Genomic DNA, 19404 nt, shown 5'->3' with positions numbered 1-19404 from the left:
GAAAAATTAACTGTAGAAGAAATATCTGAGCAGATAATTCTGGAGCAGTTTTTGAGAATGGTTAATCCAGAGCTGGAGATCTGGATACGTGAGCGTGACCCGAGGACGGCAAAGGAAGCAGCCAGCCTCGCGGAGGTTTTCACTGCAGCTAGAAAGGGAAGCAGGAGCATCCATTTCAGCCGGGAGACCCACTATGCCCAAACAAGTAAGTCCATTGGGGGTGAACAGGGGTCTGGTCAAATGCAGGCTAGGGATTTTTCTAGCTCTAGGCAGTTTCCTTCCAATAGACCTTATAATGTGAAGAAATCCTTTAAATCTTCAGTTCAGGATATTGAATGTTATCATTGTCATAATTTTGGTCATACACAACAATTTTGTCCGGCCCTTAAGTCAAAACCATCTCTTTTGTGTGCAGTTCCAAGGCCAGCTGTAGAGCCGGTAGGAAAGGAAGCTTGTACTGTCCCTGTGTTAATTAATGGGCGAAAAGAAGAAGCATTGCTTGACTCTGGCTGTTTTCAAACGTTAGTACATTCTAGCATAATTTCAGGAGAAAAGTTAAGTGGGGGGGGGACTACGATAAGGTGTGTGCATGGAGATGAATATAGGTATCCCACTGCGGAGGTTTACCTGACGGTGGGAGGGCAGACCTACTTGTTAGTGGTAGCTGTGGTTCCCAGTCTGCCATATTCAGTAATACTTGGTAATGACATTCCCACTCTTTTTGATCTGATATATCAGTCAGATTATGGCCCTCAGGGGAGTAGTGAGAAAGATATTCAAGGCTCAGGTGATGAAGCTGGAGGTTTACTTCCTCTAGAGGGGACAGTTGATTCACGGAAATCCTGTCATGTAGTCACAAGAGCACAAAGGGCAAAGGAAATGATGCGAGAGCTACCTTTTTTTGAGGACTCTCTGGAGATGGAGCCAGGAAAGATTAGGAAGTCGAGGGCTCAGAAGAGAAGGGAAAAGTTCAAAAGCTCAGGGGAGAAGGGTATAACATTGTTCCCTAAGCCAAATAATCAACTTGAGTTTGACGTTCCCTCAGATTTAGGTGCACTCCAAAGAAGCGACCCGACTCTAAAACCCTGGTATGAGAAGGTAACGGAGGTAGAGGGAGTTAGTCAAGGTCAGGTAAGCTGTCTTGCAGATACTATGTATTTGATTAAGGGAGGCATCTTGTATCAGAGGAAGGGGAAGTGTGAAGCAATGGCACTCCCTCAACAGTTTAGAAACAAAGTTATGGATTTGGGTCATTCAATTCCATGGGCAGGTCATATGGCTTTTTATAAAACACTGAATAGGATCAGTAGCCGGTTTGTTTGGCCAGGGATGTATGTACAGGTTTCTGAGTTCTGTCGTTCTTGTGAAAAATGTCAGTTGACCTCGGGCAAAGGAGTAGCGCCAGCCCAGTTGCAACCATTACCAATTATTGAAACACCTTTTGAGAGGCTAGGCATGGATATTGTGGGTCCTTTAGAGAGGAGTTCCACAGGCCATCGCTATATATTGGTTATATGTGACTATGCTACACGGTTTCCGGAGGCCTTTCCACTCAGATCAATTAAAGCTCGTCATGTTGCTAATTGTCTGCTGCAGCTTTTCTCGAGGGTAGGTATACCAAGAGAAATTTTGACGGATTGTGGCACGAACTTTCTATCCAAGTTGTTGCAGCAAGTTTATAAGCTGTTAGGGATAAAGGGACTTAAGACCACCCCTTATCACCCCCAAACGGACGGGCTAGTGGAGAGATACAACCAGACTCTCAAAAATATGCTGCGCAAGTTTGTTTCTGATACAGGTGCTGACTGGGATCAATGGCTGCCTTACCTTCTGTTTGCCTACCGAGAGGTCCCACAGGTTTCTACTGGCTTCTCACCTTTTGAACTGTTGTATGGTTATCAAGTGAGAGGCCCACTGGATCTGCTTAAGGACTGTTGGGAGGATTCTAAAGCAGAGGGTGAAAACATCGCTGCTTATGTCATCAACATGAGAGAGAGATTGAAGAGAATGGCATCGTTGGTGCAGGACAACATGAAAGCAGCACAAAAACATCAGAAGACATGGTATGATCAGAAGGCGAGGGATAGAGGCTTTGTTCCGGGCCAGAAAGTACTGTTGTTGCTTCCTACCAGCGATAACAAGTTGTTGACAAAATGGCATGGGCCATATGAAATTGTCAGGCAAGTAAGTAAAGTCACTTATGAATTGAATATGCCAGAAAGAGCTAAAAAATATCAGACATTTCATGTGAACTTGTTGAAAGAATTCCACAGCCGACAAGGGCCGGTCCATCAGTTACTGGTGCGTTCAGTTAGGGATGAGGAGGTGACGGAGAGGTTTTTTCCAACTAACACTGCAGATTGTACTTCGGTTGACCTTTCTCATTTGTCCCCTACGGAGCAGGTTGATATAAAACCACTCGTGGATCCACAGCTCTTTCGAGAGACGCCAGGGTTTACATCGCTGGTTCAACATAACATACGGGTGAAGGAGGACGCACCCGGTCGTCAAAATAGTTACAGGATTCCAGAACGGTTGGTGCCAGTGCTGAAGAAGGAGATAAAACTGATGTTGGATCTAGGAATTATTGAGGGGTCGAGTAGTGAGTGGTGCAGTCCGATTGTCTTGGTACCGAAAAAAGATGATACCTTGAGATTCTGTATTGATTTCAGATATTTGAATGCAGTATCCAGGTTTGATCCCTACCCAATGCCCAGGGTAGATGACCTGTTGGAGAGGGTTGGATCAGCAAGGTATATCACGACACTGGATCTGTGTAAGGGTTACTGGCAAGTGGCGTTGGCACCAGAAGCGAAAGAACTGACGGCCTTCAAAACTCCGTTTGGTATGTACCAATTTAAAGTCATGCCATTTGGGCTTCAAGGGGCACCAGCGACGTTCCAACGATTAATGGATCATGTACTGAGGGATGTGTCAGCATTTTCTGCAGCTTATCTGGACGACGTGGTGGTGTACAGTGAGTCCTGGGAAGAGCATGGTATGCATTTACAGAAGGTGCTACATTGCATCAGAATGGCTGGATTGACTATTAACCCCAAGAAGTGTTCCATAGCCCAGAGAGAAGTGGAGTACTTGGGCTTTGTGGTTGGCTCTGGGAAGATAAAGCCACAGGTTGGGAAGATCGAAGCAATCCAGGCTTTCCCTGTTCCGATGACGAAGAGGAAGGTGAGAGGTTTTCTGGGCCTGGTAGGCTGGTACAGGAAATTCATACCTTCTTTTGCAGAGCGATCTGCTGCACTGAATGACCTCACGAAGGGCTCAGCCCCCAACAAAGTACGGTGGACAGAAGAATGTGAGCAAGCATTTAGAGATCTCAAGGAAGCAGTTTGCACATATCCGGTCCTACACAGTCCAGACTTCAATAGGCCATTCATCTTGCAAACGGATGCTTCAGGAGTGGGCCTTGGAGCAGTTCTTCAGCAAGAGGTGGATGGTGAAAGAAGGCCTGTGGTGTTTCTGAGTCGGAAACTACTGGACAGGGAGACGAGGTATTCGACGGTGGAGAAAGAGTGTTTGGCCATGAAATGGGCTGTTGAGGCCTTGAGGTATTATCTTCTGGGACGTCATTTCACCCTAGAGACGGATCATCGCGCTCTCCAGTGGTTGAACCGCATGAGGGATGCAAATGTTCGCATTGCAGGATGGTACCTGGCTTTGCAGCCTTATGACTTTACGGTCCAGTATAGGCCAGGGAAGTCAAATGTGGTTGCTGATTGTTTATCTAGGATGACAGAGGACTGAGGTGCTCGCGCTTAAGAGAGGGGGGAGGAAATGTAAGGGAGAGGATTCCCTTACTATTTTATTGTAATTGATAGTATGTTAGTGATACACTCTTTCTTTATTTTAATAAATAGTATTTTATTTAGCATGGTACTTTGCCCGGGGATTTGCATGGGAGAGCGGGGGCATACAGGGGTTTGCTGGTTTATTGGATCTTGGGGTCAGTTGGTGGCCTTGGTTCGGATCCTGCGCAGTGCCTCCTCGTCGGGGAAGGTGGTGGGGTCTGTGAAAAGGAATGGTGATTGAGGGAGAATAAGGTTACCAGTAAGAACAATTGATGCAAAGAACTGATTGTAAGATGTGGTTACTCACCTTTCTTCTTGTGTTTCTCCATAGGTGTTTGGGCAAATATGTCCCCTGGGTCCAGACACCATTTAAAGGTTCCGGGAGAGACCAGGGCTTAAGGGAGAGGGGGGAATCTGTTGTGCTAGGGATTTTGGGTTTTATAATATGGGGTTTGTGTAAGATTAAAGAGGGAGATATGTATTAATATGAATGTTAAATGTAGTTAAGTATATAGGTAGGTTGATGTGTTGTGTATTATGGTGGAAGGGGGGAATTTAAGAAACTACCTCTGAGTGGAAGAATGGTTTAGTTGGTGACAGCTGGAAGTATTTAAGGCTGCCAGTTGTCAGAGGGTTTTTCTGTTCTTCTGTTGTGCTGTAAAGATGCTAGATGTGAAGTTCTTGTAGGAAAAGCTGCATGGAAAATAAAGATGTGTTGTTCCACTGCATTTGGGGAAGTCTTCTCACTGTAAATCCAGCCGCTGCAGGTCTCCATATGACAGCACCATTCTCTGAAAACTCTAAACATGTGCAACCCCAGAAACGTGACTTTTTTGAGATGCTAGAACCAAGCCTGGCGCCTACAGTCACTCCATATTCAGATTCTGCTGTATCATACATCCAAGCCATGGCAATGCTTAGCCAAAAAGTGACCCCTTCTATGTGTTCTGAGTATTCAGCTGCAGTCATTTCATTTGCTGTTAAAGAGGAGTATACTGTTTGCATTAGCAGCATGGTGTACCTACTAAAGGGGCAACTAAGTGTAAATCCTTACATTTCTTTATTTTAAATCTCTGTGTGTTTATTTCTGAGAAAAGCTGGTAGCTTTGGGAGTGCTACTCTGGAAGTTAGGAAAGTGCAGTCTTGCTGCATTTAATCCAATTCCATAACACATTACTAAAACATTCTGTAGCCCCAACTCCTGCAGATCTTCTATTATCTGATCTGCATAAATCCCCACTGTCCTACAGTTCACTAATTACAATTTCAACTGCATTTTTACTATGGCTACAATGGTGCACGTATTGTTATGTACCATTCGTTTGCATCGTTTTCGGTTCTGAACTCACAATGAAATTAAATCCCTAAAATGAAAGCTCGTTTACAGTCAAAAATTGCATGACTTCAACAATACTTTTTATCTTTGTACTTGATATTGGCCAGGTAAATAAGAAATAGTCTAACCTATTTCTTGTCCGTACCTAAATTCTGCCCAGGCTACCATACTCATTAGATGACACTGATTCTTACCTTATTTCAGAACCCCCTGTCATTTTCTAGTGATATTTTTCAATTTGGAAAAGTGCATTTTGTGAAGCCGTTTTTAAATCGTTTATTATTAAAACAGCGACAACAATTTTTTTTTGAGTGACTTGCTGAGATGCATCCTGAGTTTCAACCACTGACTTTATTTACCCGCTACAACCTGTCTATTCTGCAACTCCTTACAGCATCTGTTTGGTGGACCAGTATCATATTATGACACAATTAGAAACAGTTGTAAACCAAGCAAAAGGCAATCTGTCTGCCAACATGTCTGCATAACAAAATAATAACAAAAAAAGACGCATAAAAAATAAAAATAAAAAATAAGCATCCTAACAATCATAATGAAGTAAATCCCATCATATAGTGAATTGTATAGACTGTGCTTAGTCATATGCCCATAGTGATAAACACCCCTGTAGCCTTAGTTATTTTTTAATCCCAGAATGAATTTCTTGGCAAAAGCCCCTTAAATATCATATCTGAGTTTGAAATAAACGGCAAAAGACAGTCTTCGGCTTATCAACTACTCTGTCCAGTGTTTGTAAAATTTATAGGGAAACTACTGTTTTGATTGGGAGTGATGTGGGTGGGTTTTTGATCTCTCACTTTGCCATTAAAACTGACTATAACCAGCACTAGTCATAACTCAACTCACAGCCACAATTACATAAGGTTTTCCATGTTCCATCCATGTCAAGAAATGTATTCAATATCATGATGTGGATTATCTACAGAGCGTTTTATTCAGCTTTTTGAATACACCCTATGTAAAGATTTTAAACTCAAAGACATTGTTAAAAGTATGCCACAAACCACAAAATACGTTGCCAAAGATGTACAGAATAAAATAATTGACACACTTGTAAATTTGGTGTTAAACCAAATTAAATCAAAATATAATAATACAGACTAATGTTAGTTTGCGTCAAATGTGATGGAACAAGTGAACTGCAATGTGGAAAATCTGTCTGTCATGATTACTGTAGATTTATGAGCAAGTCTGTACCCAAGGAGCACTTCATGATTGCTATACTTGAATTGGAGGAATTAGATGCAGAATTCCTGACAATGCTAATTCTGTAACATCTCAGTCGCTATCAGTATAGCCCTGAAAATATTACTAGTCTGTGCTGTAGTGGTCTTGAGTGTGTTAAAGGGTGGTGTACAGGCTCTTCTAAAAAAATTGAATAATAATAATAATAATTTCTGAGGAAAAAGGAAGAGGTCAGTATGTAGTCAGCCAGCTCATGGCGTTGTTCTATCTTCTATGAGTTGTACAGATGCTGGCAATTTAGTCCAGAGGTCACTAAAAGACCGACCCAGAAGCTGTCCCATACGGACTCAGACCAATAGCCAAAACAGAAAGTTATGATTTAAAACCTGATGGGCACTAATGTGCCATCAGTGTTAATAGCAGCAGCGAAACTAACACTCACAACCAAAAGGCCATAATGATCCTAACAGAGTGGCTACTCTGTCCTGAAATAGTAAAGCTGAAAGTTTTCAAACATAGCATGTATTATATAACATGTTGGATAAATAGACGTAGTTTATTTGTGATTTCATGTTCATTGAATTTTCTGCTTTTTAACAATTGTATAAAGTTATGTTATTTGTTATATAAATGAACTGAGGTGAAACAAAAAATGTACATTTTCAGGGTTGCCAGATCTCAAGCATCTGGCATGACATGCTTTCAGACTCACGCAGGAAAATCTATATTATTCCACTATAAACCTAAAATTAGCTATGTCAAAAGTATATTTACACGGTTAAATACAGAAGCAGACTATTTACAAGGTAAGAACTGTTACATGTGTGTGCAGACATCTCAAATTGAAAATCTCACTCCAACCAGCTGGCTGAAGTTCTATGTCACGTGAAAATAAATATTGTTAAAAACTGTTTAAATTGTACTGAATTATTTTGATTTGACAGTCAGGTATTGATTACATACAATGCTGATACAAGCAATAGGCTACTTAAATATATATGACACTAAATAGTCAGACATTATGATCTTCCAGATCTTTGCTTCAAGAAATTTTCTATAACTGGTCCTCTTTAAATTTTATACTCCTGATTTAGTCATTTTAGCCTATGCGATAGCAATAACTTGTCTGTTAGACATGGAAGAAATTGTTAGGGCATTTGCCAAAGGAAACAGCAGATTTATGATATTATATGATATGATATGATATGATATGATATGATATGATATGACAGATAGATTTCCCACTTTGCACAGGACATACCTCGCACGTTAGTAGTGTTAATACTGTAGATGTGAGCTACATTTTATCACAAGTCCAACTCCAGTTGCTACTCCAGTCTGTACCGGGAACTGAGAAGGATGGCTGTGAGGGCTCTGAGGGCAGATTAGAAGGCGTTTCTTAGACCTATCTATGAGCAGGTAACACATCATCTGCGGTCTAGTGACCCACATCCTGCTTATAGAGGATTCAAAGGTTTACGCACATCTGATTATGGCAGGTGATGGAACAGTCCTTAGACACTACAATTGTGACCCGCTCGGCCAGCTAGTTTGAGCTGTTATTTAAAGCTGACCCTCCAAATAGGATGTTGGACATCAGGGGGGTGAATCAGCTGGGGGTAGGGAAGGCCACACGGATTCTATCTGGGGTGAACTTCTCCAGACTGGTGGTAAGGCTGTCCTCCTGGCATTGCAGGCAATTTTTGCTTCCATTTGGAAGTCAGGAGTTGTCCCAAGTGACTGGAATACGGGACTTGTAGTCCATAACTGGAACGGTAAGGGTGATCTCCTGGACTACAGCAACTACAGGGGGATAACGCTGCTTCCAGTGCCGGGTAAGGTCCTTGCTAGGGTCATCCTCAACAGGATACACTTGCTTGCCTGTCAGCGACCGGAGCAGTCTGGTTTTATGCCTAAGAAGTCTACCATCAACCGTATCCTTGCACTGAGGGTTCTCATCGAGCCCAAGCACAAATATCGGCAGAGGTTCTTTGCAGCCTTTGTCAATTTTGTAAAGCATTCAACTCGGTTGATCGAGCCCTGTGGGACATCCTGAGACTTTGCGGGATCTCACGAAGTTGACAACCATGACGGCACTGTGAGTGCTGTGCAGAGTGGAGGGAGAACCTCTGTGTTCTTCCCAGTTGATTCTGGGGTTCACCAGGGGTTTCCTCTTGCTCCTACTCTATTCAATGCTTGTATGGACTCGGTGTTGGACAGGGTCATGGAGTCTAGCAGGGATTGCAGATGTCCTGGATAAAGACCAAGATCCAGGCATTTAATGACTTTTTAGGTAACAGCGTAACAGCTGGCTGTGGCAGATGAATGGCCATTTCTGGAGTGTGGAACTGGACCGTGCGTTTACCTGGGGTGACACCAGCTGGGTTTTCAAGGAAACAAAAGATGTGTTCCTCGTGGAAGAGGTGTGTCTAAACTTGCGGCAGCTCCTAGGTTTAGCAGAGGAGGCAAATCTACAGCAGGTAGCCTTGAACAGCAGACTACCTGTAGATCCGCCAGCTGAACTGCCCACCGGGACCTTGATGGCAAGTAGGAAAAAGAAGCGAAGGAGCCGGACACGCATCAAAACGTCGGAGGTCTTTTTAGGGGCCGTCTATCTCTCCATTGCCTGCCATGCTGCATACTGGGAGGAGCCCCTCCCAATTCTGAACCTGGCGGTGTACATGCCAGAAGCTGCTTCTGCCGCCCCCAGAGGGCATTCCTATACCTTCACTACTGGCACCAACAGCTCACCCCTCTGACGAAACGTGCCTGACTCTTAAAGGGGCCAGAGCAGTTATGGATGCAATTACACAGATCCCTACGATCCTTAAAGAGGCAATGCCTGCTCCTAAGGTGCCAATCCTGGCTCCCATACCTGAGATTCCTGCTCTGCCCATAGATGCTCCCGCTCCGCCTGCTCCATTCATCTCTGCTCCGCCCACAGAGGCTCCTACTCCTCCCATGCCGGCTCCGCCCGCGCCTGTTGTTTCTGACACATCTGTGGTTGCCTGATGATCTGCCTGTCTTGCCCATGCCCGATGATCTGCCTGCCCTGCCCGTGCCCGATGATCTGCCTGTCCTACCTGAACTGGCTGATCAGCTGAACCTGGAGGCCGACGTACCGGCCCCAGTGATTCCAGTCCCAGAGGCTGACGTGTCGCCAGACAGCTGGGTCCCAGTCCCGGCAACTGTGGTACACCCTGCTGGTCCTGAGTCGGTGGTCCCTGCAGCGCCCCCTGCCTGTCCCAAGTCAGTGGTTCCTGCACCGCCCGAGCTCCTTGCTGCAGCTGCTGCACTGCACTGCCACTGCACGGCACCACCTCCGCCTGCAGTTATTCCCATGCCGGAGGTCCCGGCTTTGCCCACAGTCCCTGCTGCGGCCCTGCCTCCTGCTACGGGCCCACCTGCTGCGCCACCCGAGGCGCCTCCTCTGCCTGCTGCACCGCCTGAGATGCCGGAGCTGTCCCTGCTCAGCCAGTCCCTGAGGCACCTGCATCGTCCGAGATCCCGACTTCTACGCCCGAGGCCCCTCTGCCTCCGCCTGCGGCTCCTGCTGCTCCAGCCCCTGCTCTGCCCACTCCTAATGGGCCGGGTCCACCCAAAGGGGCTTCAGCTCTGGCTTCAGTCCCCCAGGCTCCAGATCCAGTCCCCGAGGAGGTCTCCGACTGTCTGATCATCGCTCCTCCTCCCTTGATGGAGGGAGAGGAGGAGCTTGAGTGGGACCCCTCGCTGACCTCCCTAATGACTCCTCTTCCCTCGCCCTAGCATGGTCGATCCCGGCCAGAACCCCGCCTTTGTGGGCAGTAAAGCATTCTGCTACGGGGCCCTTATATTGTGGAATGGTTTACCAGCTTATGTTCGGGATGCCAATTCGGTCTCAGTCATAAAATTTCGACTGAAGACCTATTACTTTAGTTTAGCTGACTTGTCACTGAACACACCGTAAGGGGCCATACTTTTAGTACGTACGCACATTTTACAGATTTTTTTGACTACAAATGTTCCTGTTAACTTTAGGGATAACAAAAGAATAATGTAATGAGATTTACTATGATAAAATCACTTTCAAATACAACGAAATGGGTCGCCATTTCCATAAAGTTACAGTGCCTTTTAAACCAGATATTTCGGAGGTCCGTGGTGCATTGCAAACCTGTTTTTTTTTATTGCTTATGAGATATAGTTTAAACAGAGACCAATCGTCCTAAAAAACTCATGTCGCACTCAGGAGCTGTGGCCGTGTAAAAGCTAGACATGATGTGGGGAAGCCCTGACCATGGTCGTTTTGTCTGACGGCGTTTGCACTTCTTAAAAAGTCTTAAACTCGGCCCCATTGTCATTTGTTACGTTGCATTTAGGGGCAATGGGGCTCGGCTATAAGAGAGTGGTAATTTATAACAGAATAAAAACAACGTCAAACTTTCTATTCAACTTGGATTTATTCGAATATGTATGTCAGGCGAACAGTTGTTACAGACATTAATAAAAATGGTTAGTGTTGCATGCTTATAATTCTGCTTGCATGTTGATTTGATGTTGATGGACTATTCGCCGGGCGGCCGGCTGATGATCGGGAGATGAACTAAAGACATTTTGAGTTATATGCACGTATGGAATGCAATCCAGCAGGTCAGGTATCGTGAACGAAACCAAACCCCCCCCCCCCCGTGTGTACGTATTAAAAGTATGACCCCTAACTATGACTGCTGGTGCTGCTGTACCTCTCATTGTCCTCTCCTGGAGCCGACACCTTATCGTGGAGGAGGGGTTTGCGTGTTCCAGTGATCTCAGGAGCTATGTTGTCTGGGGCTTTGCCTCAAGGCTCTGGATGTTGTGGGGCTGTCCTGGCTGGCACGCATCTGCAGCATCGCGTGGACATCGGGGGCAGTGCCTCTGGACTGGCAGACCGGGGTGGTGGTCCCCCTCTTTAAGAAGGGGGACCGGAGGGTGTGCTCCAACTATAGGGGGATCACACTCCTCAGCCTCCCTGGTAAGGTCTATTCGGGGGTCCTGGAGAGGAGGGTCCGCCGGATTGTTTAACCTCGGATTCAGGAGGAGCAGTGTGGTTTTCGCCCTGGCCGTGGAACAGTGGACCAGCTCTATACTCTCAGCAGGGTTTTTAAGGGCTCATGGGAGTTTGCTCGACCAGTCTACATGTGTTTTGTGGACTTGGAGAAGGCATTCGACCGTGTCCCTCGAGGAGTCCTGTGGGGGGTGCTCCGGGAGTATGGGGTACCGGGCTTCCTTTTAAGGGCGGTTCGGTCCCTGTATGACCGGTGCCAGAGCCTGGTCCGCATGGGCGTCAATAAGTCGGACTCTTTTCCAGTGAGGGTTGGACTCCGTCAGGGCTGCCCTTTGTCACCGATTCTGTTCATAGTTTTTATGGACAGAATTTCTAGGCCCAGCCAGGGCGTTGAGGGTGTCCGGTTTGGTGGCCTCAGGATTGGGTCTCTGCTTTTTGCAGATGATGTGGTTCTGTTAGCCTCATCGGACCGTGACCTTCGACTCTCATTGGGACGGTTCGCAGCCAAGTGTGAAGCGGCTGGGATGAGGATCAGCACCTCCAAATCCGAGACCATGGTTCTCAGCCGGAAAAGGGTAGAATGCTCTCTCCGGGTTGGGGATGGGGTCCTTCCCCAAGTGGAGGAGTTTAAGTATCTCGGGGTCTTGTTCATGAGTGGGGGAACAATGGAGCGGGAGATCGACAGGCGGATCGGTGCGGCATCAGCAGTGATGCGGGCGCTGCATCGGTCTGTCATGGTGAAGAGAGAGCTGAGCCAAAAGGCAAAGCTCTCGATTTACCAGTCGATCTACGTTCCTACCCTCACCTATGGTCATGAGCTATGGGTAGTGACCAAAGGACGAGATCGCGGGTGCAAGCGGCCGAAATGAGTTTCCTCCGCAGGGTGGCTGGGCTCTCCCTTAGAGATAGGATGAGGAGTTCAGTCATTCGGGAGGGACTCAGAGTAGAGCTGCTGGTCTTCCGCATCGAGAGGAGCCAGATGAGGTGGCTTGGGCATCTGATTAGGATGCCTCCTGGATGCCTCCCTGGTGAGGTGTTCCGGGCATGTCCCACTGGGAGGAGGCCCCGGGGAAGACCCAGGACACGCTGGAGAGACTATATCTCTCGGCTGGCCTGGGAACGCCTCGGGGTCCCCCCAGAGGAGCTGGATGAAGTGGCCGGGGAGAGGGAAGTCTGGGTCTCCCTGCTGAGACTGCTGCCCCCGCAACCTGACCCCGGATTCAGCGGTAGATAATGGATGGATGGATGGACTATTCGCCGGCCGGCCAGCTGATGATCGGGAGATGAACTAAAGACGTTTTGAGTTATATGCACGTATGGAATGCAATCCAGCAGGTCAGGTATCGTGAACGAAACACTTAATTTTTAAATTTCACACGTACGCAAAATTCGGTCAAATTTTTAGACCCCCCCGTGTGTACGTATTAAAAGTACGTGGGCACCATCTGAGCTGGAGTACTGGTGCAGTCCCATGGAAGGGTGACATCGTGAATGGAACCTATGAACTGTATCATCGTGGGTGCATCCTTTAGTGCCACCCTACACAGGCCAGCATGGAGAACAGATTTATTTATGGACTTTCACCACCCTACACAGGCCTACGTAGATAAGGGAGTCATTGATGGACTTTGGCTACATACACACTGCCATGGTGAAGTGACTCAAATCGGATTTTTTATCTTAATGTGAAATAGATCTGGTCTTTTCAGGGCTGTGTGGACACGCAAATCTGATCTTTTCAAATCAGATTTGTGTCACTTTCATATGTGGTACAAAATCTGATACTTATCCGATTTGCGGCCATGCGCCCTGAATGTGAACGCTCAGATCGGAATTCATGTGGCTTTTTGCTTATACACATGCGCTGACATCATCCGCCTGCACCGACAGGCTCGTACCCACACATCTCTTGGTGGAGCAGTTCCAGTAATAACTGCGAAAACAGAAAAAGCTAGCCACCTGACTGCTTTTCTCCTTTTCGACCTGCTCATGTACAGCTGATTCACTGTTTGTCATCCTCCAGAGCAAAGTGCGATACATGCATGAATTTTTAATGCCATGAGTCGTCCCACAGATATGACATTTTTTGTTGTTGGAGACGCAGTTGACCCGTGTAAAAACGTATCAGTGTGCACATGCGTGACATTTCGGAGGACCAATGCCTTCACATTGCAGTCAGATACAGGTCACTTGTAGTTATGAATGTGAACCGTCAAGATAGACAAATTCGATATGAGCAAAAAATCGGAATTTAACGATGTGGCTGGCAGAAAGAATATAGCCTTTGTCTTGATCAACCTAGCTTTTAGCAAGCATGTCCACTCATTTATGTTTTCAGTAATGTTTTTTATGCTCAGGGGGGTTGGGCAGCTAGTTGACCTTGGACCCCCAGAGGTTTTTTTCTCCTTACTTCAGAGCTTTTGTTTCCTCTCATCTGTTGTCAACTGGCTTCTTTATTTAATTTCTTTCCTTCCTTTTTCCCAATCTGTATTTATATCTCTAACGATGTTTACTGTATCACAATTCATCCATGTAAAATGCCTTGGGTCGACTCTGTTATGAAAGACGCTATATAAAAATAAATTAAATGGAATTGAATTCTTAACAGAGCAATTGTGGAAATGTGAGATACATTTTAAATGCTTGTTTGGTTTCATTTAAAATTAAAAATACATTATTTTCAGAAAATTATTCTGCAAATGATTCTATTCATGAAAACTGTTCAAATAACTTTTTGTGTAACTGGTTTGTGCAAACAGACCTATGAAATTTTTAACAGAAAAATTTTGTGTTATTTCTAAAATTATTCTGAGCATTATTCTATTCATGAACTTGATTTTAAAGACTGTTTGGTAACATTTTACTTGCAATGCACAAATAACATAGTAGTACTCTCACTGTCAATGTATTAATTAACCAGAAAATACATGTTAGTTACATACTGATCTTATGTTTGTTCATGATTTGTATCTGAGTAGTAATTGAATTACTAAGTTACTTGTGCCCCCTCAAGTAAAGTGTTATCAACTGTAGCCTAACTGTTTTTGTATAACTGATTTATTTTGTTTCTTGACATATGTATTATTTCTACTAATTAAATAAAAAAAATAATTTTATATTTATTTCTGGTGTTTTATTACATATCCTTCATAACCTTATGTCTTACTTTGACGGGTTTTACTAGGTAGGTAAAGTCAGCATAATATTCAGAATAATAAGCACAACCCAAAGTTTCAAATGGCCACTTTGGCAGTGCATTTCAGAACCAGCCCTGGTTTAGCTGTTTCTCAAAAAGCCTGGATCCAACTTTTTAAAATGATTACCAACCAATTTCAAAGCTGTTATTTTTCTGTAAAAGAGTATTTAAGGGTCAGCCTTGGACTGGTATATTTAATCTTAGGAACAAAATTTTGTCAGTTAATACTGGTACCCTATTTTATCTTGACCTTCAATGTGTGTGATTTTCCCCGAGGATACATTCTAGGGTCAGTCCTTTTCTCATTATATATGCTTCTATGACACATTATCCACAAGTACCATTAATTCCTTCCACTGTTACACAGATGAAACTCAGCTTTCTTTCAATCCTTCCAGCTCTTGCTCATTACAAAATATATACTTGAATGTTTTAAGGAGATTAAAAGGTGCAGGTCCCATAATTTCCTTCACCTTAATGAGGAAAAATCTGAAGTTTTTTTATGTGGTCAGCACAATGGCATTGGTACTCTATCACAGAACCAGACAGACAGATAAATTAAGTTGCTATGAAGAGCTTCTTCTAACTGAAGAAAGCTTCTTTCCCATGGTGATATAGAATAAAGTTATTCATGCTTTTATCTCAGATTATTGTAACTCTCTCTACAAAAGTGCTAGCCAATTAGCTTTATCAGGCCAACAACTGCTTCAAAATGCAGTTGCTTGTCTTCTTACTGGCATTTAGAAAAGGTATCAATACTCCAGTGTTAGCTTCTCTTCTGTGATGCTCTCCAGTGACATCCTATATTAAGACTTTTTGATTTTTAAACTCTAAACAGGTTGGCCCCATCATATATCGTTGCATTACTTCACCCCCAAACCAACCAACCAGCTCCTTCTAGCTGTTGCATGCACCCTGTTGAAGACAAAGGGTGATCGTCCTTTTGTGTTTACTTAGACAAATTTGACCCATGTACATCAGGTCTGACCTTCACTCACTACTTTTAAGTCTAGATGGAATACATATTTTGATTGCTTAGTATTTGAAGCAGCTGATGGTTAAAATGTGATCAGGTAGTTATTTTTATTTTGGCATTAATCTATTTCTTTTTTTCTGTTTATGATGTATCCCTCTACACCCAGCCCAGGTGCCAGCACCATTTTGCCAGATGGGCTATGCGTCGTACATGAAGGGGTACAATTATAACTCACCAAAAGACATACTAGTAATGTTGTACATCTTAATTTTAGTTTGCACAAATAACACCACACACACATAAGATAAAGTCAGAAATTGCAAAAAAATGCACAGGGGCTATGTTCTAATCTTAAGAAAGCTAACAAACCAAACACACCTGACCTGTCAGAAGAGCTGAATGTCCATTTTACCCCATAAATGTGCCATGATATTAAATGGACGAACTCAAATGCAGGCATTAGCAGAAACAAAGGGGGCTTTGTGGTGATCAAATACAGGAGCAAAGGAAATAAACAAGACCATGAGGGGTCACAAAAATAAGGCTAGTATGGGGAGACCACAGGCAACAACAGGATTGATGTCAATGACCGGACTGGGGACCACAGGACTGGGAAGCACTTAGATACAGGACTAACGAGGGGCTGACATGATGGTTAGCACAATAGGCTTGGGGATAACAATAGAGACACACTTGAGAAGAATCAGAAGGGATCCAGAGGACCGGCAGCGACCCCTGCTGGTCATACTTGGGGATGGACTGCACAGACTGTGACAAAATGTCCATTTTATCACATTTATTTGCTCTCAGTAGCTCACTGCTCTCAGTTATATGCTGTAAGTCAGAAAATTGAGTCTCTGCTCACCTCCAAATGAATATTTTTAGCAATGAAGTATTTTTTGTGTTTCATTTACTGTTCAGTATTAAACAACTTACAATATCAACATGGAATCAATTCATCTCAGTTCAACTTTTCATTTATTTATTTTTACAATGTATACAATATTTCCATATTTATTTATTTTTGGAAAATTGTTTCCCATTTTACAGGCCAGGTGCAGTGGGAGGGCTTGAGGTCATCTCGGAGAGGGCTAAGCCCGTCAATGCCACTCATTGACACGATGCCTGTCTGTACCTACTGATGTATTGTACAGCATTTTGGTTCAATAAGAAATGAACATACATCCTATTAAACTAATGATTGTCTATTGTGGGTTACTTGCATTACAGCTGAAAGATTTAAAAACATTTTATCTTGTTTTGTGCTAGTAGCCCCCCCCCATAAATTCAGAAACCTACTGTGAATTGCCGAACTCGCAGATAACAGCAAACCATCCATGGACCCCATATTTAATTTGTACAAGTTAACTGATCAATTACACATAGTAAGACATTACCAACATTAAATGTAATAACAAAGTAAATTGTACACTATGCAATATGCAATATTGTAAAATTATGTGTAAGATGTAAAAGGAGCAGGATATAACTACTGCGATAACTGCTGCCATGATGCACATTCTACATGTTAATATATTTAACTGTGGCTCTGTTTTCCCTGATTTCCTGGTGGCAGTACAGTGTGAGCAGCTGCCCGAGCCTAACTGTAACAGCAAATTCTCTCTTTACTGGCAGTGCACTCACAGTGCTGTGAATGAGACTGTCAGCTTACATGTGTATGTTCAGGACCTGAGTAACGTCGCATAAGGGGTTGACCAGGCTGGGAAGCATAACATAAAACCATGAATTCACTGTATAGTCGCATTATGTTTGCACGGGTTGAGTTCAAAAGCCATAAATCACTGATGGCAGTAACATTAAATATTAAATTAAACACACAGGCAGCCAAGTATTTCATACAATTTCACACATAATCATAAAGATTGACACCCACATGAACCACACACAGAGCTGCAATATATATGTAATACATTGGAGAGGAGCTATAACAGGTATACCTGTGGTAGGAGCAGCGGGTGTATGTGAGAGGGTTAGGTTGAGTAAGGATGCACAAGATACATGTTCCTTTACCCAACAAATAGCTTTTCTGTTTTCATCTTTCTCAAGGAAATTTTGAATTCAGGTTTAAAGGTGTCTTTGCTTCGGAGAAACACAAACACATTCAGGCACCAGAGGAAAGTCTCACGAGACTCACACTTTGTTTGGAGATATAATGAGTATTTCCTAGGACTGAAAGATAAAGCTTAGTTAAGCCCCTCTGTGACCCTGCAGGCCCCAGAGAGATAAATCATCTCCCTTGCCAAGCCACGCAGCCCTTTTAAAATCTTAAATCCTAAACCAAGATGTAAATACAATGCACAGCAGAAAATATATGTTATATTTTCTATAATATACTATTATAACATACTTCATAACCCATACTTAATAATTAATACTTAATATTACAAATGTTCACATTTAAAAATCAAAAATTGAACAGCATATTTGTATAAAATTCTTCATAATTGGCATAATCATTATCATCACTTACGATTTTCATTAATGCATACTCAAATATCAAAATAATATCTATATTTCTGTGAGTTCACCCATTTACTTTAAGAAAATTAGAAAAATGCTGATTTTAATATTGATTTGTTCTCTGGGTTCTCAGTGTTACATTATGACAATATTATACTGAGTTGGGGGTGATGTGGTGGACGTCCTCAGGGCTGTGTCCCTGTACGTGACTAGGTTTGTCACAGTGGGATGCATAGACATGGAAATGGCTTTCATCACATAAGAGCTACACGCGTCTTCCCAGTGTAGAGTCAGAACACGTCTCCCGCAAAAAACATCAGTCTCATACTCGAGGCTGCATCACCCTCTAACAGGATGAAAAAATGCACACAGACACATCCAACAGCAAAACCAGTCAATGACAGCAGTACTCACCAGGTGTAATTTTTTGATAATTTCCCGCTGCAAGCCTAGAATAGTAAGCCTGCTATCTTCTTTCATTCTCACCTTCCCCTTCGTCCATCCGTGGTTGAGATCCCCACCCCCTCCTTGTCTCTGTTACTGGATCTGGTGGGAGTCTCAGTGTGGGCTGGGCTTCTCTTGCTAGGAGCTCTTGGTGCCTATGTTCTGGTCCGTTCTTGTCTGGAAGCCTGCTTGTTGTGAAGCTGTTAATCCCTGGGGAGACATAACTAGTGCTAAAGAGCAAGCAAGGAGGAGGGAATAGCATCCTAACACACACACACATGAACGCAACACATAAGCACAAAACCTGAAGTCATGCTGTCTGACCAACAAACAAGAAGTATACACATTTCACACAGGCACATATAAATAAACAATAAATAAAAAATTAAAATAAATGTTCACATTCATGGCACATTCAACCAATTTATCTGCATAGGTAGCAATTAGCACAGGAGGCATGTGAGATGAAGGTTCAGATAAATGCCTCTTTAGGGGCCTGGTTTATTTAGGGAAAAGGGGCAAAATATATAAATGGGCTGGTGGTGACAAAGGGGCTGTGGTAACCAGTTCAAGGGGAAGCAGCTCTTCCCTCAAACAGGCATGAATCCTTTGATGAGGACTCATGAGGCCCAGTGAAGAGGTCACAGTCCCTTCAGGGAGGTCATTCTCCACACTGCCTACATACAGGGGCAGGGAAAGCATGCAGTCAACTTGCCCTTTCCTTTCTCCCCAGGCTTCTTCCTAGCCTGCCAGCCCTATCCTGGTACCATACTATATGACCATGGAAACCTGGGTGGTACTGATCGCCCCCTGCTGGTGCATGGCAGACATATATACATACACTAATCAGCCATAGCATGCAAACCACTGACAGGTGAATTGAGTAACATTGATTATCTTGTTACAATGACAAATGAACAGTCGGTTATTGAAGTC

At 43.8% G+C, this 19404-nt stretch overlaps 1 protein-coding gene across 5 annotated transcripts in view; it reads right to left on the bottom strand.

The window, feature by feature from the left end:
- Positions 1-18612, bottom strand: part of LOC125712375 (SPHK1 interactor, AKAP domain containing) — a 129561-nt gene extending 110949 nt beyond the window's left edge. The window contains exon 1 of one of the 5 annotated variants that reach the window (XM_048982348.1): positions 18439-18612. In XM_048982348.1, the coding sequence (XP_048838305.1) occupies positions 18439-18504 (66 nt within the window). In that variant the 5' untranslated portion in view covers positions 18505-18612. The remainder of the gene's footprint in view (positions 1-18438) is intronic. The other 4 variants (XM_048982347.1, XM_048982344.1, XM_048982346.1 and 1 more) reach the window with 4 other exon arrangements.
- Between the last annotated feature and the right edge of the window lie 792 nt (positions 18613-19404).

The sequence above is a fragment of the Brienomyrus brachyistius genome, chromosome 17, assembly GCF_023856365.1.
Source record: "Brienomyrus brachyistius isolate T26 chromosome 17, BBRACH_0.4, whole genome shotgun sequence".
Lineage (NCBI taxonomy): Eukaryota > Metazoa > Chordata > Actinopteri > Osteoglossiformes > Mormyridae > Brienomyrus > Brienomyrus brachyistius.
This window is presented reverse-complemented; position numbering and strand designations above follow the sequence as displayed.